Source organism: Antrostomus carolinensis, unplaced genomic scaffold, assembly GCF_000700745.2.
Source record: "Antrostomus carolinensis isolate BGI_N321 unplaced genomic scaffold, ASM70074v2 scaffold2578, whole genome shotgun sequence".
NCBI classification, from domain to species: Eukaryota; Metazoa; Chordata; class Aves; order Caprimulgiformes; family Caprimulgidae; genus Antrostomus; species Antrostomus carolinensis.
In genome coordinates, this window is record NW_010330683.1 from 12,516 (window position 1) to 36,872 (window position 24,357).

The following is a 24,357-nucleotide window of genomic DNA, read 5'->3' on the forward strand; positions in this document are numbered from 1 at the left end:
AATCTAGAAATCTTTATTGCTGGAAAGCTATGATGGGACTATCATCCTTTGTACAAAAATATTTTAATGCTGTTATTTAGAAATGTTAAATAAGAGCATTTCAGTGATAAAATATTTTATTAGTCCTTCTGTTTGAGTACATTGAGCAATGTATTGGGACTTTAAAAAAAAACAAACCAGCCAAACCTCAAGTTTCACAATCCGATCTTTCAATCTCAGTCACCACTGTTACAATAGAAGCACATGCTATGGTAGAAGACACCATCCCAACAGTGAGGTTCTGTATTGCCAGCTGAGACCCATAAAGCAAGATTCAGGTATGGTGAAGTGTGTATTTTATATATCTATGAATATCAAAACAGATTATGGGAACTCTGCCAACCTTGTGTGAACGTGACCAGACAACTGAAAACTAACTACGTCTCATCCAGTTCCTGGCAGGCAGGGTGGTTAGCTGTGATACAGGATATGCTGGCTGCAGCATTTGATGAGATGACAAATAGATCCTTTGTGTATTTTTTTTGTCACTCTGAAACATCACCAATATCACTCACCTGCTCACTCCACACTGCAAAAATATTCATAATTTAAATGCTTTAACAGAGATTAACCCCGCTGCTGGTAAAGAACATACTAAACCACAAACAGAAAAAGAAGAGACCTTATTCTGAAAGGATGAAAGAAAACAGAGAAACTGGAAGTAATGAAGTAAGCATCAGGCTCAACAAAATGCTTAAAAGAAAGTCCTGCTGCAAAAACAGGACTATAAAGTGTATCAGTCCATCAGCGTACAACATAATGTAGCAAACAATACCACATAAAAACAGGAAATGAAACAATGTCACACGACAGACAACTTTGTGCATGAAATAATACAACTTTTTATTCATGTTTATAGATTACTTTTATTTATTTTTGCTTTAATAATGCATATTCTGTTCACTCTGTGCAAAATTGGGGACAGACGGGTGTTTAAATCATCTAACGAAAATCAAGCGGAGATGAACATTCAAGTTGAAGGAGAGGCCTATCAAAACCAGGAAAGGTAAAAAGCCACAGCTGCTCAAGACAAAGCTGCTCTCAGCTGCGCCCTTTTGTCCTGCCACTTCGCACAAACCTGGCTCTACTGACTGAGCAGCTGGACACTGGGAAGGTGACCTCCACTGGACACCAGGGACAGGAGTTGTCGTGGTAGCTACATTAGGGAGACCTGGCTCGCAACCGGCTCCAGTCAGTGTGTGGCAAAGAAAGGCACAAATCATTGCAAAACCCAGATTTCTGTTGGTTTGTTTCCTTCTTGTAAATACATTACTGTACATAATGTAAGTTTAAATTGTAGGGGATTTGGGGACATAAAATTGCATATTTATCAGAACTTAAAACCATAACAAAAAGTAGGCTGTTCTATCTCAAAGCAAAAATAATCCCTCCAGTCCCAACGTTAACATTCATTCCTGGCTATATGCAGTACAAACGTTTTAAAATCTGTGACAAAAGACAATTAAAAACCAAAAGTCAAAATCATAAAGCTTGTAAACAGATAATCTGAAATACATTTTATTTATGGAAAAATATCATCAAAATAGTACCACTATGGACTAAACTGCCTGAGTTTTCATTTCACCTAGGATCTTGAAGTAGAGAACCTTTAGCACAAGAAGATCAATTTCAGTCACAACTAGTGCCACACAGCACTGCTTCAGGTGGAAAATTTGTCCTCGCTGTTGGTGTTTTTGTTGTGCTATCAAAAACTGTTGTGCTAATCCTTCAAATAAAGGGATGTTGAGGCAATTCTTATATCATTTGGCACAAAGTTATTTTGGCTGGGGCATAAATTTGAGTCTCAGTCATGAAGAATAATGCAACATTCCACCTATCAAGTATTCACTTTGATTGAAGAGCCTTCTTTATGTCATTAACTTCCATCTAAAAAGGAAAAAAAAAATTTGTGATGAAATTAGATGCTTTAACAAACTGAGGCACAGTTGGTTCTGCCTGAAAAGCACAGCTGTAGAGTATGGGTTTTATACTACTCTTATTTCCACAGATTTCACAAATTGAGGTGACCTTCTCAGCTGTGTACGGAACACTCATGGCTTCCTCCCCTCAGAGCTTGACAAGTATAGTCATTGAATATACCACAAGACCTTTGAAACTCTTTAAATTACAACTTTTACAAGACACGCAGCTTGCTGACAGGAATTACTTGCATTAAGAGCACTGTGTCCATGCACCAGCTGCTGCACTTACACTTGGCACAAGGAAACTGAACTGCTGACAATGGACACTGGTAGCGGAGGAGCAAAGCCTGCTGTCTCTTTCCTACAGGGATGGTTCTGGCTGTAGGGATGGCGGTTGCCTTCTACACCCACAAAGTCTGCATCCAGCACCTGAGGGCTCTGATCGATGTGCAGCTGTGCAGTAAAAGGAGTTCACTTGGCCCCTCTGACAGATACTGGGAACCCTGAGGGAGGGGTATTAGATTTACTGACACACACCCTCAGTGCTCAACTGTGCTGTATCTTCTTTAATACATGGACTGAGAGCTGTGCTGTTTTACGACTGTCAGAGCAGTCTTAAAACTAATGCAACTTTTGTTTGTTGAACTCTCATCTTCATTTAAAGCTAATTATGCCACTTTGTCTAGCATATACCAGTACAAGCAACATTTGAACTGGAGTAAAAGCATTCAGCTATAAGATCATAATTTTAAAACCATCAATGCAGGTCTCTGTATGAAGATGTAAAGCCATCCTTGGAGGTAGAATCCAGACCTCTGAATAGCCTGGCCTCTTAGACTAAATCAATAACCACTATTAAAAATGGTCATTGATTTTATCTGAATAAATTTCCATTTTAGCCGAACATGAATTGTGTGTTACTAAGAAGCCGTATTCCTCTGTGGTTACATGCATGAAGTCCTTTAGGCAGTCCTGGAGAACAGACATTGATGGTCCCCAGTTCTGCCACCCTTTGCCATGTTCCCAAGCACTTTACTGGGCAGGAATAAGCCAGTTAAATTACAATTCTATTTTCTATTCCTAATACAAAGTACAGTAGACCTATACCATAAAAATATAAAATATAATCAATACTAAACCACTTATCAAGCACATCACACTCTCCAAAATCCAGAAAAGTAGTTTCAATGACACCCCATGTTGAAGCAGCCCAGTCAATGATCCTAGCAAAGGCCCAGCTCCACCACTTACACAGGCAGGGCAGCGTGCTACCGGGCAAATGACTAAGCCAGCACAACAACATCTAGAGCTGAAGTACCATACGAACTATGGCAGCAGTAACTGGGCTCTTAATCAGAGCACCTTCTTTTATATTGTTTAGGATGGTTTAGTAAAGACAACCTGAGTACAGTCTGTAAAGCACACATAAAAATTTTGCTATATGAAATAATATTCCAAGCATATCAACACTAAGACAAGCCTACTACAAAAAAATACAAAGCTTTGGGAGATGGCAAACCATTTTAAAAGACATAATTTCACTTGTGACAAAATGAAACCATTAACACTGAGATTAAAAAGTATCATAGTTTAAACCCTATATTGTATTTAATTTTTTAAAAACTTTGTCTACTTGGGCTGATAAAAATTTAGATAATTATCAGGCTTTTCAGTAAGAACCCAGTATTGCAATATGTATGACACAGGCTGGCAACACTATGAAGGGAACAGGTATATCCCCTTCAGAAATGTTAGTAGTTTTTGATTTACTGGAATCTAAGTATGTTAGGAGAGTTTTATGTCCCATACCTGAAGCTAAATCAAACCTGCCAATACTTTCATAACATTATAAATAATTTAAGTACCTGCAATCGTAGACGGATCTTCTTTTCTTCATCCAACTCAGACAGCAACTGTTTAATCTCTTTTCTGGTAAAAGAATGCAAAAAAAAAGCTCAGAATGAAAATGATTAAATGAGTAAGAAACAAAAGATCACCTCTTGGAGAAATATTTTCCCTGCTTCTCTAGTTACCTTTTTTTCCTCTGAAACACTAATTGAAGTTGGTGTACTTTTGTACACTATGTGCTATACTACAGAGAAGTAAGACTCTCTCTAAAAAGACAGGCCCTCCCCCCACCCCATATGGCTAATGATTAGCACATTTCCTCCTAACAGCCCTGCATCCAAGGCTTTGCTCTGGACTAGCTGTATCAACACTGCATCAGCACCCCGCTGCCTTTTCTTCCATACAAAATGGAGATGAAGCGGCTGTTGGTGGGTTATAGGAACTGGTAACACAAATCCTGCCCATACTATCACATACTTAAGGCACTTACAAGGTGTTTATGGCAGCAATACAATGTAACCTTCAACTTCATTTATAAGACTTAACAATCTCAAATATGGATTTGCTGTCATCCTTCTTTGTCGGGAAGAGGAACATAGCTGTAAGGAGCAGACACCTTCTCCTTCTGAGAGATCTGTTCCCACTGAGTGATCTCACCTTAGGACAGAAACCAGGAGGTGGAAGCAGCCCTTGCAAGAAGAGCCAGAGAGACCAGAGGAGCAGGTCAGCCTAAGAGGTGAAGCTGTGGGGCTTGCTGGCTAGATCCAGCTTGAACCATGCCTTCCTGCATCTTCTCCCAAACTGCCCCCGCCCCCGCCCCGTTCTGCCACAGCCTCTGCACGCTGCCTGGGCTACACACAACTGACAAGATAAGTCAAGGTTAGCTTGCAAAACAGTAAGTGTTCTCCACTAACCCCAGTTTCTCCTAAGGAATAGCAGCTTAAAGAAAATAAAGATGCCCAATGCTAAAATATTAAGATTCGGGATCATAAACACAAAGGTCTCCAAATGTTCCAATCACAATCCAATTACTTCTTTTGTAATATAAACTTCCTGTAAAAATGTGCTAACAGTCGAACAATAAACTGATTTCATAACTTTAGGAACATGCAGTAATTTATACTACAACTAGAACAAACACATCCCTGATTAAGATCAATGCACATGAGTTCCCAAATAGTTATAGGCAAATTAAACAGCGTTAAGAACCTTATTCACTGCTTATAAACTTGTGATAACTTTTTCAACACCCCATAAACATCTGCTGATAACATAACAGAGAAAAAAAAGCTGTTACAGATGGATAGTGCCAGTCCTTTTTTCCTGAGCTTCTTATCCCTGAACATGTTCTGTCAGGAAAGTAGATGAAAATCACTCACCAACACAAAGGCAAACTGTGCAGAGTAACATACATGAAGGCAAAGTCAAGAAGAAACTGCTACCACCATGCATGAACGGATGCATCCCCCCTACAGCTGTGAGTTGCAATACTTACTTTTGCTGGTCTTTCATGGTTTCAATTATGGTTCTTAGCTCCTTAACTTGTGTTCTCAGCTCCTCCAGGGCAGTCTGACCTTGGCTCAAATGCTCAGTCTTTGGCTTTCCTTCAGTACCAAACAGGGATGGGGAATTTGACCTGTGGCCTGTTGTTCCCATAGCAATTGAGTGAAATCCAGGTGACGGTGAAGGGGATAGTGATGGCTGTACATTACTGCCACTAGCCAAACCTCCTGGTTTTGGAGGCAAGGAAGTTTTATTATCAGACACCTGCAACAGAAAGAATAACATTCAATGTCTGGAGAAAGCTTTATGAAAAATCAGACCACTAATAAATACTAAGTATTTTTCTGCTCTTTAGTAATGTTGAAAGTCTACAGTCAAACACGCACAGTTTTGGCCAAAGCATGATAAATATAACAATTAGTCATTATCTTTGTACATGTACATCAGAAGGGGTCTAGTTGGGATGCAGAAGTTCAGACAGCTTCAGTAAGACTTTTCGCAGTTGCTACAATCAGTCAGCAACAAGCATTTCCAAGATCTCAGATCCAGTAGTGAAATGAACCAGGGAAAGACGCTCAGTGTTTCCCTCCAGAAGGTTGTGAGAACACACCTACATCCATGGATGTCTTCTGCAGAGCACAAAACTGCATGGCCAAGAATCCAAGCTGTCCACCTACCATACATGACCAGCTACTCCATTATACACACAGAACAGTGTACAAGTACATTTATCACAGTGGCAAGTAAGGTGAGTCTGAATCATTTATAATATCGTTATTTGGCAATGCTAACATGTGCATTATACGACAGCTTCCAGGGTACCTGAAAATCTGATTTAGCCAAGAGTAAGAAAAAGCACTAGGCAGCCTTCCAACTCTATCTCTGGAAAAGAAATACTGAAGTTGAATGGCAAATAGGGTAAGATATTGAGAAAAAATGGTATGGAAATGGAAAGAGACACTGTAAGTGAGGACTTTGTAGCTGAGGTGGCGGCATTAGCTGGACAATGTAACTGAAAAGAAGAAAGTGTGATGAGGAGAGAAGAGTGGGATACACCAAGTCCTGCAAAAACAGTGCTCCCCACTACGGGAATGTGATTGAGCACAGAACCTGTCCTGGGCAGGTGCTGCATTAAAAAAGTGTTCTGCAGAAAAAAGAGTGTGACCAATAGAAAAAAAGAAGGCATTATAATCACAAGAAAGCTGAATCACTCCAGTGGCTCGAATGCTTGACTTTATGTCCTTAATAGTATTATTTTAAGATTTTATATATGTGTGTGTGCGCATATGTGAGTAATGTGTACCTATAAATAGATCCTTCATGGATAATAATCCTTATATCAGGAGATGCAAGTTTGGACTGAAAGAGACACCAGGCTGAGTTGAAACCTGGAGCAAGTGAGCAAGGCACAACTGGAGTCATCCACACTGAACACCTTATCCCAGGGCTTAGCTGCCTATCAACATTAAAGACTCGAGCAGCTACTTTCTGATAGCAGTCATCTTGTTTTACAGGAACAACATCTACAACCTTGGCACACCAGCACATAACTTATGAATGTTGGCCTATGAGTATTCCTTAATGCAAGTGCTCCCAGAAGAGGGAGCCATATAGCAAAACATTGTCCTTTTACCCTGATCACAGAAATGCATGGCTTCATCTTTCAAATACTTTTGTTATACTATTAGAATGTAATATTTGTATTAAAGGTATCCTTATGTACTAAAAAATAGCTCTAACCTCAAAAGCCTGATCTAAATACTCCTTCTGTAATATTCAATTATCCTACAGTTTTCTACCAATATATGGTAAGAATGGCACAAGCCTATAAAATGAATACAATTATACTAGTACAAAAAGTGATTCTACTTGCAAATTTAAATTAACATACTATTAGAGTGGGTCATAGAGTTGGTTTTTTGCTGCTTACAGACTCTTCTAATGTACACTCAATTTACAGCTGCAAATAAAGGGTCTTTGTTTCTAAAATTTATTTCCCTAGCTTTTCTGATTCTGTGAAATGTATTTATACTAGAAGGATTTTTTTTTTCGCAGTATGGTTATGGAGACATTTTAACTGTGCAATTTACTTTAGACCTGCATTTCAAACACAGGCCAATCTTTTGTAACCTTTACAATTTTAAGCTGCTTTAAAGGGCTACTTACCAGGTGACTGTTGAACTAAATTCTAAAAATAAATATTTGAATACTGTTTTTAAAAATGGAGATATATGTGATAAGGTGTGTTGGACTGCGGGGGAGGGTGGCTGGTTTTGGTAGTGGGGGAGGGGTACCCTGTGAAAAGCTTCATGAATACTCCCCTGGCTCTAAGGTGCACCCCCTCAGCCCAGGCTGAGCCAATGACCACTAAAGAAATGCCTCTGCAAATCCATATTTGTGAGGGGAAGGACTGTCCTGAAAAGAAGAAGGTGGAGAGAACCTGGAGGAGAGGCCATTGACCCGAACAAAAGACAACCACTGGTCCTAAACAAAAAGAGAGCTTCATTGCCAGGAGGAAGGAGGAGGAGGGGGAGGATAGAGAACCTCAGACACCCAGTTCAACTGCATGGAGTAGTAGAAGGCAAAGGAGGTCCCTGCAGCCCATGGAAGTTCCAACTGCGGAGCAGATACCCCACATATAGGACATGAAGGACTCCACACTGGAGCAGAAAGCTGAGCCTGAGGGCAAGCATGACGGAATTGAGACCCCAAAAGATGCTCAACGCCAGAGCGGGGGTGGACCCCCAGAGCAGGGGGTGAGTCTGCAGCCCATGGATGTCCCCATGCCGGAACCAAGAGCTGAGCCCAAAGAGGCCCGTGACTCCATGGGAAGCTCGCTTTGGAACACTTTGTTCCTGGACTTTCATGCCACGAAGAGCAGCAGAGGTGAACTGACTGCAACCCCACTCCCTGTCCTCTGTGTCACCGGGGGGAAGAAGGTAGTGAAATTGGGAGCAAAGTGATTTGAGCCCAGGAAGAAGGGAGGGGTGGGGGAAGGTGTTGTAAGATGTGGTTGTTGTGTCTCACTGTGCTACTCAGATAATTGGCAGCGAGTTAAATTGATTTTTCTTCCCCAAGTTGAGTCTGTTTTGCCTGTGACCATAATGGGTGAGTGAGCCGTCCCTGTCCTTCATTCCTAATCTGTGCCCCTTTGTTGTCATTCCCTTCCCATCTCACTGGGTGGGGAAGTGAATGCAGGACTCTGTGGTCCTACCAGTGGGTTAAACCACCACATGAGGTTAAGTAGATGCATTCTAATTAACTTACTTGTGATATTGTAACAGTTCTTGATTTCCTTGATGCTTCAATAGATTTATGAGTTATGGAAACATGTTCCTCCTTCTCATCTTCAGGACTTGGTGAGTCAAAGAAATCAGGGCTTGAAAGGGATGACTATGTAGACAAACACACACACGACAAGAGAGGGAAAAAAGAGCAGGTATTTTCATTGTATAAGAATATTTTTTTGTATTTATCATTTTCAAAGTAGCACTACTTAAAATCAGGACTCTCTCACCCCCCCAGTCCCACTTTTTTACATCTTATTTCAAGGCTAGAATGCTCTCAAAGCATTCAATAAATAAGACATACTTAAGAGTTGAATTCAATATTAATTTACATCTTTGCATTGCATTATATCATAAGATGAAAGCACCCTCCTATCTGCAATTAGAGCTGTACTGTACCAGGGCAGGACACAGCACCGTGCTGTGGGGATGCAGCTCTGCTGCCTGGGCAGCTCTGCCACAGCTTTGCTCAGTGCAGGTCTCACTGTGCTGCTCTCCAGAGGACTGGTGCTGCTGCCCATGCACACAGCTGGCACTGCAGGGCTGCCGTGAGCACAGCCTCTTTGCAAAGCAGCAAACAGGGAAAGTTCTTTCCACCCCTTGTTCCTTTCCCCATAGATTTGACAGGGGAAGAAAAACCTTTTTACTTGTCTTTCATGTTTCTATATTGATGTACACAGTCAATTTTCAAAGCTTTATTTTTTGTGTTTTATTAGTTTCACAATAATCCTTTTTGTTTCTCTTCATTTTGTTTTTCTTCAGCAACATGAAGACGGGTAAGTATCAGTAGTTGCTCTCATTCTGATATTCCAGAATGCAAAAAAGTATGGAAATGAACAAATCCCAAACCCTAAAGAAAAAGACACTGAAAAACTAGAGCAGTGGATTCCAAAGTACAGTTTATAAGACCAAATTGTCTAAAGGTACATATTAGAGAGTGAAATTTAAATCACCCTTATATTTACAATGGTGAGAATAATGAGAAGAAACTTGTGATTGCTTAAGGAGAGCTGTTGAAGACTGAAATGGTCTATTTGTCCTCAAAATCTGGTCAATGTCTTAGAGAAATCAAGGGAAATGCTTCTTTTGGGAAACACTTTCAAAATCCTTAATACTTAGCACAAGCTACTTTATTCCGAAGATTTTTGTACAGGATTTTTCTGCCCTCAGTCATGGCTGGTAAGGAATACTTGGCAGCACCCAAATAAGGGGGTACAAATCTTATAAAGGAGGGAATGTTTTAATTTTCAGTATTCAAAACATTGGCAGCCTTTTGACACTAATTTTCCTGAGCTGCACCTCTCTGCCTCACTGTACGTGTGAAGGAATGGCTATGTCAATGTAGTAAAAACACCAGGGAACACAAATAGGAGCCAGGGAGGGAAATAAGGAAAAAAAAAATTAAAAGAAGAGGAAAATTAACTTACAGACGTGAGAGACTGGGAGGGTGGTCGCCTGCCAGTAGCTTTTGGTCTGGTTGTAGTTGGATGATTAAGCTTCTCAGCAATTGGTATTACAGAGTCAAAACCTTCCAAGTCTTAAAAATAGAACAGAAATGATTTGGTTTTCTGTCAATTGTTCTCAAATTGAAAGAATCACAATTTTTTTTTCTAATTTCAGAGAAATCAAATCCCATTTTCCCCATTGCGTCACAGCGTTCTGCACGTGTTTAGGCACTATGATGGCACTAAAAAAGTCTGGAAGTCAAAGGCAGGTGTAATCCAGTTACCCTTGCCAAGCACAATTACCTTTCCATCTCAAACACAATAAAACAGTGGGGCAACATGTAGAGGAGCCTTTGTCTTTGTTTTTGGCATAGTGTAAGCTAAACAACAACATGGTCCTATGGCATGGCATAAACAGTTTCAAAATTTCTATCTTGCTATTAAAGGGGTTAGTAATTATTTTTTCCTGAATAATTCAAGACATAGGACACTGCACGTGTTTTCTCAAGAACTGTACTCTCAGCACTAGATCTGTAGCAATTACTTAGGGGAGCACAGAATGAGAACAATCAAGCTGGAAGTGATCTGCAGGTTCCCGGACACCTGCAGCTGCAGGCAGCATAGTTTCCAGTAGCTACAGGTGAGAGGAATATCTCCCTCCAGTAGTCTAGAGGTTATGGTAAGTAAAAACTCCAAGAGGCTCTTGAAGCTGTACAGAGCCCAGGAAAAAGAGGTCTGCTTAAATGCAGTACCCACTGTCTTCACAGAGAGTGAAATGCACTGAGAAAGTGTACACTGAATCCAGCCACGTGGTAGCATGTTTACGTGAAAGAACGATGTGAAGGCTGAAGGAATACTGCAGCTCGTGATTACATGCCTGAATCAAATGGCTTAACACCCTTCATCTATTTTTATGGGTTATATCAGTTTCACTCACCTCCATTTCAAAATGCCCTACTGTGTATGTTAACCAGAAATGAGTCAGAAAACAGACAAGAGGTACATTAGACAAGATAAATCAAAATTCTGTAAAATTACTTTCAGACAAGAATCAAATACTGTAATGATAGTCATTATTCAGAGACTATTTTTCATTGCACACATGTAGGAAGAAATAGCTTTTAAGTTATTAGTTACATATACTGAGCACTTAATTTTCAGAACTGTTACAGAACAATGAATCTCAGCTTTGTTGCCATATTACAGCCATCGTATAAAATTACACAATAGAAAAATAAATGAATTAATGGGCCTGTGCAATAAACTACATACACTGAAGGACACTTAAACTGATTCCAATTACTCATGTTTTGGCAGCTAGGAAGTAAATGGGATCAGACATTCCTTATTCAGCAATATTCTACCATCTCTGGGAGACAAAAAAAGAAGAAAAATGAGACCTCTTTCAATAGCCATGAAATAGTCTAAGGTTATTCACCTCCAAATACGACTCTATTTTTGGAGTAACTCTTCCTATATATAACCAGTGACCCCACTGTCCTCTATCAGGTTTTTCTCTCATTGCTTTTTTATTGACTGTTGCAACCTATGTCCAAAGGTAGGTAACAAAGTCTGTCAATGGCAATTTGGCAATCTGAAGCCTCAACTGTACCTAACATACCAGGTGAGGCTAGAGAGCTTTTAAAGTAAAAATGAGCTAACATTAGCAGACTACACAAAGCCCATCTGGAGTCCTACAGAACTTCAGGGTTTCAGTAGAGGAGAAATACAAGTAAAAAATTTTCTGGGGAAAAAAAAAAAAAAGCAAATATAAGAGCTGGTTTCCAGTAATAACCAGTCTGAGGCTGACACATCAGACAGCTAAATGACTTGCTTAAGATCACACAGCAGATCAGTGATGTATTTGAAAACATTGTCTTCTTTTTCACCACTGTGTTAATTTGTTACGTTGCAGAGCAAAAATATACACTCATCTATAAACATGTAAAGCTCACATACATGAGTACAAAAGGAGGCTGAAGCAATCCTTCCAGTTGTCCCAGCCAAAAAAAATCCCACCTAACTGCTTTTACTGTTTTTTTCTTGAGCTAGTTTTAATCCAGCTCATTTTCTAACAGCATGTGCCCAGCCACACAAGTACCCATGCTGAAGGAAGGATCAGTATCACTACCAGAGGACTGATACCAGTGCTAAAACTGAGAGGAGGAGCAGAATACTGCTATGGAGGGCAGCAAACTGGCTGAAGTTATCTTGCAGCCCAGGAAGGCTCCAGTGCATGACTTCCCTCTCTTTGTGTTGCCACGTCTATGGTAAGCACCATTGTCCTTTCCTCTGTTCTTACAAAAAAATAAGTATCCACCCTGATACAGAAAACAATCAATGAAAAAAAATAGCGAAGACATTAATTCAATGTGTTTCTTTGGCCTAAAAAAGCTAATAATTACCTAGAGCTCTGTGTTTTATCAGAATAGTCAAATATTCATGTTTAAATTGTAAAATGCATCAATATACCGAGAGCATATGAATTTGTGACCTTGAGACCCACGAGCACTTAAAGATAAATATCTGCTCCATGCATTTTATGAATACCACAGAAGATGAACATTTCTGTGCAAAGCTTCTATTATCAAGAAATACTGGGACTCTTCCAGTTTTTTCCACTTCTGAATGTATTTCTGATAGCTAGAAAAATAAACTAAAGCAGCCTATACTTGCACTGAATTTCAAAAAACCAGCAGACCAGGGGTTGGAAAGGCTCCACAGGTAGAATCTGCTGCCAAACTAGTGAAATCACAGACATTAACCTGATACTATAAATGAAATTCTATTTAAGTGTAAGGGATAACACTTGGTACAATGTTAAAATAGTAAATCCATTTCCAGTACTTCTATATGGCCTTTATCCCTCCTTGTTTTTTCTCCTTATTTAGATGTGGTTCTCGCTCCCAAATCCACTCTGCATCTAAGGTTATCACCACCTTCCATGGTCATCACCTCAGAGGTATTCATTCAGGAAAACTCCCATCTACTAAACTGGTAACTAGTAAAATGAGGAACAGAACCACTCAAGAGACCTCTGCCTTACTGTCACCTATACTGTAGATTCAGTAATGAATTCACTCATACTGGTTATTCGATTATTTTTTGCTGATGGAAAGCAAGGTTATATGAATGTGACTATATTATACTTACAGAGGTCACTCATCTCAAATGAGATTTGATTTTAGCTTGTATTTCTGTAGCTACCAGAAATTGGGAGCTTAAATTTGCATACTAAGCAAAAGACAAAATTTTCCTGAGCTGGACCAAATGGAACGTCATTAAAAATAAAGTCCTGTCTACTCTATTCACAGCCATGTTAATTGCCAGAAGGGCAGCATCAGCATCCAACAGACCTGAACTCTGCACTGGTCCAGCTTTCTCTATGTCTAGTAATAACAAACAGCAAGGAAGGTTCTACTGAACACATAGAAGACAGAGGGCACCCATCAATTAAAAGTGTCACTCCCACATTAAAAAATAGTTGACATGTGTTCTACAAACAAACGGATGCATTTGTCATTATTACTGTCTCGCTGATCAAACTGGTAGTTCATGAAGTAATTCATGAGATGGGATGAAAGACAACAGAATAATTATAAGATACTAGGGTACCACACACAATAAAATGTCTGGCTTACTGAGTAAAAATATTTAATGAATATGAAAAAATGTTAGCTGTGCAAGAATTATTCCCTGTATCCTTAAAGCCAGTTAAGAATAGGATATTAGGATATTTTTCCCCATTGCTAAGTTCATTTGGAAACTTGGTTATCTAAATCATAACCATGGCATTTTCAAAATAACGCCCAGATCCAGGAAAACAATTATTTAAGGAAAAAGTTCTCAGCTCATTAGACTTGTACCTTCCTGGAAAATAACCTTCAATCCCTCCTCCACCCCCAAAAAAAAAAAAACAGAAAGAAAAAGTTAAATGGTTATGCTTCCTTCCTTACTCCTTTTCCCCCTGCACTTACTATTCTGGCATAAATTGTGGCTAGGCCTTCCTTAACTTTATATTATGTTTAGGTTTTTTATTCTTTGGGCAAAGTCATTTATACATAATGAAGACAGAAAGCTTTTTAAATTAGCAGAGAGATTTCACCTTGAGAAAACTGAAATGGAAAGTGATGGATAATAGCAGAATCAACACATTCAGAATGCTAATGGCGAGGTTTCATAGAAGAGAAATACAGCAGGGCTGGAAGAAATGAGGCAAAAGTGGCGTTCAATTCACTTGAAGAAGATAATGTCACAAAAGCCACAGAGGTAGATTTAATTTCATAATCATCTTCAATACATAAAAGATTGACAATAGGCTTGTGAAACAGTACATATACTTTAAATACAATAATCCTGAAGGCTATCAAATGAGACAGAGATACAACAGACAATCTTCTGCATTAATGCACATTCAATATATAGCACTAATTAGAAACCAACTCAAACAATAATCTGAACATTACTGGGAATTTTCAGAAGACCACAATTATTTTAACTACTTCAAGCACCCAGATTCTGCTACTGTCTCCATGCTGAACAGCATCGTACCCTTCTAGGAACACAGCCACGCTCTTAGTCAGGGTCTTGGCAGCAGAATCTCACCCATAATGAACTACAGACTCTTTTTTAAGATTCATGTAATGCACTTTTAGCAGGAGGGCTCCCTGGCTGCAGGGTTAGTGCGCTCAGGACTGTAACAGAGACGTGCTGGGGACGCCTGCTCACATGGTTCACTGCTTTGGAGGGAAACAGCTTAGCTCACCTGGCTTCCCAGGACAGCCACTGGACAGCCACCCTTTCTAAAGTATACTATTATATTTTCCCGTTTTAACTCTGACTTTTACTGCTTTAATAGCTGAATGTAGAAAGCTGCCATAAGGAGCTTTGCTAACCACTTGCCAGTGCCTTCATAAGGATTTTATTTTTAACAATTCAGAAGATGCCAAGAAAGAACTGAAAGGTCAAGAAAACTGAGCTAGAAGAAATGGATAGGCTGCTTTCAGGCACCTCAACTTGACACACTTGGAGAACGATTTAAATTTCTGTTTTACTGCCTTTTTCTGAACCCTCTGGGGCAAGAGACCTAATTAATTTACATAATGGACCATTAACATATCCCTGATTACACACAACTATGTTTATGGGTGATTTTGATTCACTGACATAAATATTTCAACTTAACTCAGCTGGGTAATTCTGCTCCTTTGCTTTGCTCTATTAAAATGAGCATGAACAGCAGCATAGAAAGAAATAACTGGTTTAGGCAGATTTCAGTCTTCATTATATGAGTCACATTTTGTCCTCCAACCCTTATATTTACTAGTAATTTATTTTTTCCAACTTTTACTCTGTGTCTTCAGGCAGAATAATTATAATGTCTTGCAGTATAACAGTATGTGATATAAAGACAAACCTGCTCCACTCTACAACCTTTCACTGGAAATATTCTCCAGCTTTTTCCCTACTGTGGGCCAAATCTTATTAGATCACTCCTTCTTCCAGTCAGAGACAGAGTGATCTCCTCTCCTAAAAAATATGAGCACGTTACAGCTCTAGAACAACTGCAAATACAGCTCAAAGAAACATGATATACTGAAGAATTTTTTTTATTTGTTTATTGGATATTTTCATGTAGGGTATTTTTAACTACCCTTCCAGGCAAGTTAGCACCAGCCTTGGAGGGAGGGACAGAAAAAGAGTACAGTTAATAATATGGGTTTGGCCAGTACTCCATGATCCACCAGCAAATGCGCTGAAGATTAAAGTCTGAAGAAATGCTGAAAAACAGACTCATGTTAACCATCTTTCAGAGAATCTCCTCAGAAAATTCATACCAACACTATATGTTTCAACAGTAATCAATGAAGGCATATGTGCCTTACGTTAGCACTGATGAAGATTATTAACTGCTTTCATAAATACTATGCAAAATGTATAAAGAGCCAGGAAAAATATTGGAAAGATGTGTCTGCTTGGCTCTGTGTGGGACGTGCTGTGCAGCTTAGTCTTTTTGCAAAGCACAGAAAGTGCTTCTCATGTGGATTAACAGAGTAGATGATATATTATTTTTATTTCTTTGTGGCTTATTCTTTAAATCACTTAGCTTAAACCCATATGATTTTAAGGGTTTTCAAAGCAAGCCTATTTTAGATAGACAAGACTTGTTTCAGGATTGTAGGATTCCAAAGTGTGTGTATATATACATATATATATATATAGTTAAAAGACTTAGGATTAATCCTTACTTGCAGAAATAACTCAATACCAATGCTTAATCAGAAAAATACAGTAATTTTCTAGAAGCATTAGGTTTTGTTCTAGTAAGTTACTGTATGTGCTAGGTGTTTCTGTCTCTCGGATATAAAAACTCTTTGTAAAATTAAAAAGAAACACGTATCCTAAAAAAAAAAAAAAAAAAAAAAAGACATTATGCAATAAGGCATGAATTTAAGCTGTTGAAATAAATGTAATTCTACCCAAAGACTACTCTTCTGTTGGCAGAACAGGGAACAGGGCTTACTTTCAATATAGCTTATGTTGCTTTAGAAGTGTTTTAAACTAAGCTCAAAAAACCACTGTCAATCCAGAACAGTTGTTGGTACCTGAAACTTTACAACAGATATAACTACTGTAATTTAACCACAGCAACACTGGAGACAAAGTCTTGGGTGACATGACCATGCAGCACATTCCACTGAGAGCCAGTGAGCGCTCTTCAAATTTCTATGCTTTGTTTTGTTGGGTTGTTTTTTTTCTCTTTCAGAATAGAGTCATCCTAGCATGTTGATAAATATTTTTGTTTTGTAACTTGTAAGGAAATCACAACAAAATATATGCATTAAACTTCATGATGACACCATCTGCCTGTAAGAACAGATTAATAAAACCACAGCCTTGACAAACAGTGCATACAAACTGTACGTGTCACTTTCATCACTAAAATTCCTTATGGCACAATAAATTAAACTGAAATGATTTCTCATTTCAATGCTATGGTGCAAGATTTTCTGTCACAGTATACTCAGTTTCAACTTTTACTTAAAAAAATCTGTAATAGCCATGTATACCTTAGGTGTTCTACAAAATACTTCTTTTTGTATTTGTTTGTTATGCATTATCAGCTAAAGCAAAGACAGGACAGAAAAGAAACAGAAAAAAAAGCACCTTACCCTCATGAAATGAAGAAGAGTTACCCATGGCAAAGAGATGTTAATAGGAAAAGTTGGATGAAAGATGTGTGGAAAGGAAAGTAAAGGCATCACTGAAAACAGGGAAAAAGAAAACAAAAGAAGTGAGGAAGAATGGGTAATGGATCCTTTTAAATAATATATTGTGAAGGCTAGTTTTCCAGTGGTTTTTGTAGGGACTGTGGAAAGAAGCAAAGGCATGAGCAACAGTAGTAACAGCTGCCATTATACCTACAATCAGCAGTGATGTTGCAGAACAGGACTTGCTCTTGCCAGTATAGATTGTAAAATTGTAATCAGCGCTGTATTATCATAAAGAAATTTAAATGACAAGCTGCAACTTTGCAGAACATGCTAGTGAAATGAAGCCATGCGCTAACATCTACATAGAAACAACTCTTTATATATGCCACTAACAGAAAGTTATGCACAGTATGACACATCACCTCAGCCTTGCTCAAGCATTTGTGGCTTCCCTCATGGGTAAAGTTGGATGAGAACGTTTTTAAAGGTGCTTTTAAAGGTGTGGGGTTTTCTGGTTAGACAACACTGATCCACTGGTGGAATATGACTTAGAGAATAAATACAAAAATGCCGTTTTGAAAACAAGCAATGTTAAACACACTGATCTAGAACAGGGCATCTAGATAGAATACAAGTTTTGAACCTGGATTCCCCAATTCCCTTCTACATATTTCTTCTCAATTGTTGATGGAGTTACTGATTTTGTTGCTGCTGATCACTTGTTCGATCTTCTTGGGAGATGGCATAAAGAAGGACCCTGTACTTTCTCCTCCCTCATCATAAAGGTTTTGGTCTTATCATGATAAAGAAAAGGAACCAACTTAGAAATCCTTAAAAAGCTTTCACAGAATTGAAAACTGGTCTCCATCCAGCTTTAGTATGGTTTGCTTTCATAACCAGAACTCTCTCTCCAGTGCTTTTGTACATCTCTCTGCTTTGAATGAAAAAACAAGAGCTTTAGACTGGCTGTAGGACTGAAAAAGCAACAGTCATTATCCAGCTTAACATCGCTAGTGCCAAAAAGCCAGGAGAGTGCTGTAGTACTTATTTGCAGTCCATAAATCACCATCAGTACTTAGCATAAGCATGAAAAAGGGTGAGGCAACTTGCAACTGACTGCTGCTTTTTCCTCTGTCCTCCCTGAGAGCTCCAAGTGCCTGGGAATGGCACTGGGGCTAAAGGAAGAATAAAGAGGAGCCCAGTAACCAGAATGGACATTTGAGCTACTGCAAAGGCCGTTTAGCTTCCATTTTCTTCGAAGGTTACTGCTGGGCCCCACCTTGCCTGTCACATAGGCCCATTCTAATTTGTTGTGTAAATCTGGATTCCTGAAAAAACATCAAATGGTAGATTTAATCAGATCCATTTTGACTGGAAGGATGAACCTCAGAGAAGCTGAGGCTGTTCTCCCCCCCACAGAGTATGTGACACTGGAGCAACACTGGTAACACATATTGCAGTTAAATTGGCCTCACACTGCCTGATCCGTAATTGTTTTGGAATACACTGAACAACTCCACTCACTCATCCATCATTTTTACTAATAACTCATTTCGCCACAAGATTTCTCCAACCCATTGTTCTCTTTGTAAATAAATAAAAAAATCTAAGACGTTCACAATAAATCTTCCCAATTACACTGCCCCATAAACTGTCTGAAGTCCAAACCTCTCCTCATAGTAAAAGACATTAATCCACTGTGAATTGTTTTGGCTTATTAATTTATTGCTCTACCTTCTCTGAAAAGGCTGTTTATTTCTTTAATAATATTTTATATGAGCTGTCAAAAGCCTCTTGAAAATTTATAACAGTTACGATCTTTGGGTCCACTTTCATTCCAAAATCAACACTTCTTTCTGTTTTTTCTTTTAATGAATTGTCTAACAGGATAGAATGACATGTTTTGCCCTTGTAAATGCCATTCTGGTTTGACCCTATCAAGTTATCCTTATCTAAGTATTCACACTATTTTAACCTTAGGCTCAATAGATTCCCCTTGTTAGTGGTAACAGGAGGTCATCAGCTAAACCCGTTGCAACATGTGTGTGTGGTTTGGTTTATGGACTCTTGTTGGATGCTGTTCACCATTAAAAAAAAAGAAACCAAAAACAACAAACACAACAAAAACCCCTCACCCAAGTTCTGTAAATGAAAAAAATTGTTATAAACCAAATTTCCTACCTGGCCTTTTGTAGGTTATTAAAAAAAACCAAACCAAACCAAAACAAAAAACAAAACAACAACCAAAAAACCACCCCCAAAAAACTCAGAAAAAATACAAAACACTCTAAGCTTTCATCCTGATAGTGATTCCAAGGAAACTAGCACAAGGATTAAAAAAGTTTACTTCCATAACACCACTATATGCTATGTGCAGTCATAACTTTCTCTTTCATGTAAGCAAAAGCTTACATGCTTTGAAGCAAATTTGTAAACATGGGTAACAAACACTAAATGGTAGAATGTGACTGCATGTCCATACCATTCCTTTATATTAATCCCTACAATAAAAATGTTCATGCAGTTTATCACAAGCTTCTAGGTTTCCATGTTTACCCCAAATGAAAACCCGGGAAAAACATACTACTTGCTTCTCCAGAAGAATGTTACTATAATGAACCACAGCAACAGCAGAAGGTTAAAAAAAAGCAGGCGTAGGGATGCTGAAAAGCTCATAAACCTATGTGAAATCAATTTAGCATTTTATTGTTACATTGCAATTAAAATCCATCTATAACTTAAAGGTCTGCTTTCAAGTACAAAGAAAAGGCAGGTTTGGCTGTTGCAAGCATACTATTTTACAGAAATGTTTTACTAATAAAGCAGTCTGGGTAGAAACCACCACACCAAAGTAACATCTAATGCAGTCAGTGGAAGGCAGAAATGCTCATACACTCGGGGTACCCGGGTTCAGCCTTTTACAAAAACGAGTCTCTCGCGGCACAGCTGCGACTGCGGAGAAGAGCGACGGCAGCAGCTGCCGCCAGCGTATTCCTAAGCAGAGGTAGAAGATGGCTGTCGCGGCTTTTGCTTACAGCCCTGGGACAAGAGTCAGAGCACCTTGCTTTCCAACTGCCACTTACTGCAGCACCCACCCCACCAAACATCTCTCCTGCGCTGCCAACTTGAGAAGGAAGGAGGGTGAGAGAAGACAGAAAAATAATGTATCATTACTCCTTTCCAGGTGATTTCCTAATTAAACCGTTCATGTTGTAGGAACACAAATAAGAGAAATTTAGTCTTCTTTTTTAATGTGTTTTCAGTAAAATTTATTCAAATTGTCCTCAATTTGGTCTCTGTTCATTTGTATTGGAAGTGTAAGATTACTAACTGCAACAAAACCACAATCTTTTGCAGCACTAAAAATATGGTAGTACTAATATTACATCTGTTAAACAAGCATGGCTTATTATCGTTGGCCTTCTCATTTGTTTCAGACTTTTAAACAGAAATAACAAAAGCCCTCCTATTCAAAATAGCTCACCATTCCATATTTCCTTTTTCATTTTTTTTTAAACAGAAAACCCCAACAATTTTTTTTTTTTTTTTAAGTAATGCAGAAATGATCCTTTAATCCTGTATATTTGATACAAATACACTCAACATTCATTGCCATATCCTCAATCTGCCTTTTGGATCATAACAGTCACTAAAAAGCAGAAATTTACACCATACATTTCTTAGGCAAACTATAAAAAGCAGTATGACTTACCGATGTCATTGCTTCTTTCAGAGGAGTCTTTCTCTAGAGTGCTGGATACTGTACTGCCCACTAATTCCACTTTCGGACTATCACTCCTGCATTTGAATCAAGAAGAGGAGATAGTTTATTGGAGTTTTTGTGTGGGTTATAGTAAATTGATAATTAACTTGCAATTAATAATGAGAGAGTGAAATATTCTTCCTTTGTAGCACCAGAGTAATAGCAATGTGTCGTAGAGAGCAATCTCCAGTAAGTAGACATGCTGTATGGATTAACCTTATCTCATTTCTCCTTAACACCTGTCAAAAAAGCCTATTTTAAACACCGTAGTGTCCTGAATAATTCTTCAGATGTTCACAGCATCTCAGCCTGAAGGAAACCTAAGGGCAAAGGGACATTCATCAGCATCTTATTTGTATATTTTTCTAATTAATTGGCTTGCATAAACTATAGTAATGGACTATCTAGAATGCTGCAAAAAGGGAGAGAACCTCAAGCTAACATTGTGCATTTCAGTGGTTCCTAGTATTTACTCATAAATGCAGCTGCTCCACCATGTTTTTGCATGTTGCTTATGAGCTCAGACTGTGAATACTGTTTCTGCAGGTCCAAAGAACCAAGATTGTCTAGTCTGTCTGAAATGTCTTTGGAATAGGCAAATATTAAGAGTTGCGATATTTTATACAGAGGAACTATTTTTAGATCAAACAGGAGATCAAATATAAGCAACATGATTATTCTTTCTTTGTAGAACTTTCTATCCCACAACTACTTAAGTTTACTAAAATAATCTGACTACTGAAACAATTAACTAAAAAAGAGACAGTGGTAGGCAAGTAGCTTGGCATTGTACAGGTCACACAGACAAAACCCTGTGACATTTACTGTGATAACAACTGTTCAATTAATGCAATAAATTGCACTTACCATCATTATCAGGTCACCTAACAAGTATGATAGTTTTTCCACAATGACAATTCCCAGTGTAGTGCTATAACAGTTATGGTGTATGTAAAATAGTCAAATTATGGGTAAAAATATAGATCTGTCCTTGAAACAACCCAGCCAGATGTGCATTTCTATGAACAGCAATAATTAGCCATTGACAGTAAAATATATAGTGAGCTCCTGAGTCTCACTGATTTTTTAATTTGTCTCTGTTTTTGATGTCATAAGCTGATGACAGATGGCCTGAACCTCAACTCATGGCACCAGTTTATGAGCAAAACACTCAAAAAAGTGGCTGGAAATTCTGACTTCAAGAAAGCTGTTATAAAAAGCCTGAAAATTTGTGTTAAAAAAGAGAGGAAGTCACAGATTAAGTGAACATACACGCAGTTAAACACTGTGGTAGGGTGACAAGTATTCTGTGAACTAAAAAAGGTAGACAACCAGTGTATGACCTGAAAAACAAAGTAGTCCCACACAGCTATCAATATGTCAGGCAGCCTGCACCAGGAGGGAAACAGAAGAAATTTAACACGTTCCTAGAAAAATGTATGAACCGGTGAGATGATAAATAAGGGTATTCTCCAAGTTACCTACCCAACTGATTAGTTTTCTTACCTTTTTGCTTTCAACCTTTTTAAAAAATTGCTTATATATTTTTAAATCTATAAGAAGCAACATAGTTTCTTGGCTGACAGGGCAATGAGCATCTGACTGCATACTCTGTTTTGCACACATATTTCCCAGCGAACTGAGAGCACCACGTGAGTTGGAAGTGCTCGAGAAAATGTGTGAGTATGTTTTTGGAGGAGATTCTTAGGATGGTGCGCTTTAGGGCTGAAAGTCACAACATTTACCATTTGACTACAAAAGACACCGGGATATATGACAACAATCCCACAAAAAAACCCCAACTCTGTTGTCAAAAGAATCAACAGGCTTATTATGCCAATCTATATCCATACTGTTGTGAAAGGAGTGGAGCCATCCCTTCTTGGTCACAATGTCTCCCTCCCCCCACTCATGCCCATGCAGATAGGCTGTCAGCTTGATCAGACAGATAATCAGCCTGAAAGAAACCCCACACTAACAGGAATCCTACTGCAAACTGATTAATTGCCATCTGGAGCAAGCCCCTGACCCATATGGCTGAACGGCTGTACAAATGCTGGTGCTAATGTAAGAGAGGCTGTGGGAACAGGCTGCCAGGAGAAGGAACCTGCCCCTGTTAGCAGCAGCATGGATGCAGATTGGTTTAGACTGATTGTAAAAATGCATTTTCTGTAGATCTTTATAGCTTGCCTACTCCAGAGAATGGACTCATCTGTAAATTGTATAATCATAGGTATGTCTAAATAAGCTGTGAAGCCTTTGGAGCAAACTGACAGCTACTCTCTGTCCCACATGCTTTTTGTCTATCCTATTGCCCTTGAAGCCCTAACCTGCCTCCAAGGAAGGAGGATTATATTTAAATGGATAAACAATCATTACCACAAAAAGTCAGTGAGATGTATAAGATGCAAGCCACTTAGAAAAATAAAACCCCTCTTCTGCTCAGCAGCTGTCGTGGAAATCTCATGAGACTCACTTTAAAACTACAGCAATTTTTCCCCCTAGGCTCACATACTGGTTTTGGCTGGGATAGAGTTAATTTTTCTTTATAGCAGCCCACATTGTGCTATATTTTGGATTTGTGATGAAAACAGTGCTGATAACACCCAGATGTTTTAGCTATTGCTGAAGGGCGCTTACACAGCCTCAAGGCATCCTCTGTTTCTCATGCTGCCCCACCAGAAGGGCACAGGAAGCTGGAGGGAACACAGCTGGGACAGCTGACCCCAACTGACCAAAGGGATATCCCATGCCATATGACATCGTGCTCAGCAACTAAAGCTGGGGGGAGAAGGAGGAAGAAGGGGATGTTCAGAGTTATGTCATTTGTCTTCCCAAGTAAGTTACATATGATGGAGCCCTGCTTTCCTGGAGACGGCTGAACACCTGCCTGCGATGGGAAGTAGCGAATGAATTCCTTGTTTTGCTTTGCTTCCATGCACAGCATTTGCTTTATCTCTTTAAATTACTTTATCTTAACCCACTATGTTTCTCACTTTTGCCCTTCTGATTCTCACCCCGCCCCACAGTAGGGCAGTGAGCGAGCGGCTGTGTAGGGCAGAGCTGCACACTGGGGTTAAACCACAACAGGTCAGCAAAAATTCTGCTGGTTTAATTTTTCTTCTAATTGCCTTAGGTTTTTCAGATTCTGGAAATGGATACCAGCAGATCTTAAAAATATTTACTATCTTATTAAGCAGAATTCATTTAAAAACAAAATGCCTTTATTGAAGTGATTGCTTTCATTTGAAGTTTCATACTTCCAAATACTTAAATTATAGGAAGTATGAAAAATACTTCCAAATTAGGAAACCAAATAGCTCCCTTGTATTCCAG

General features: G+C 38.9%; 1 protein-coding gene across 1 annotated transcript; it reads right to left on the reverse strand.

Annotated features, from left to right (window-relative positions):
- Window positions 1-1,258: 1,258 nt before the first annotated feature.
- LOC104528832 (SH3 domain-containing kinase-binding protein 1) lies at window positions 1,259-21,061 on the reverse strand (the record flags this gene model as incomplete). The annotated part of the gene is made up of 6 exons (XM_010172964.1): window positions 1,259-1,926; window positions 3,827-3,890; window positions 5,305-5,576; window positions 8,580-8,705; window positions 10,027-10,136; window positions 20,971-21,061. Coding segments are annotated over 6 exons (705 nt in total), but the record flags the coding sequence as incomplete, so codon positions are not given.
- Between the last annotated feature and the right edge of the window lie 3,296 nt (window positions 21,062-24,357).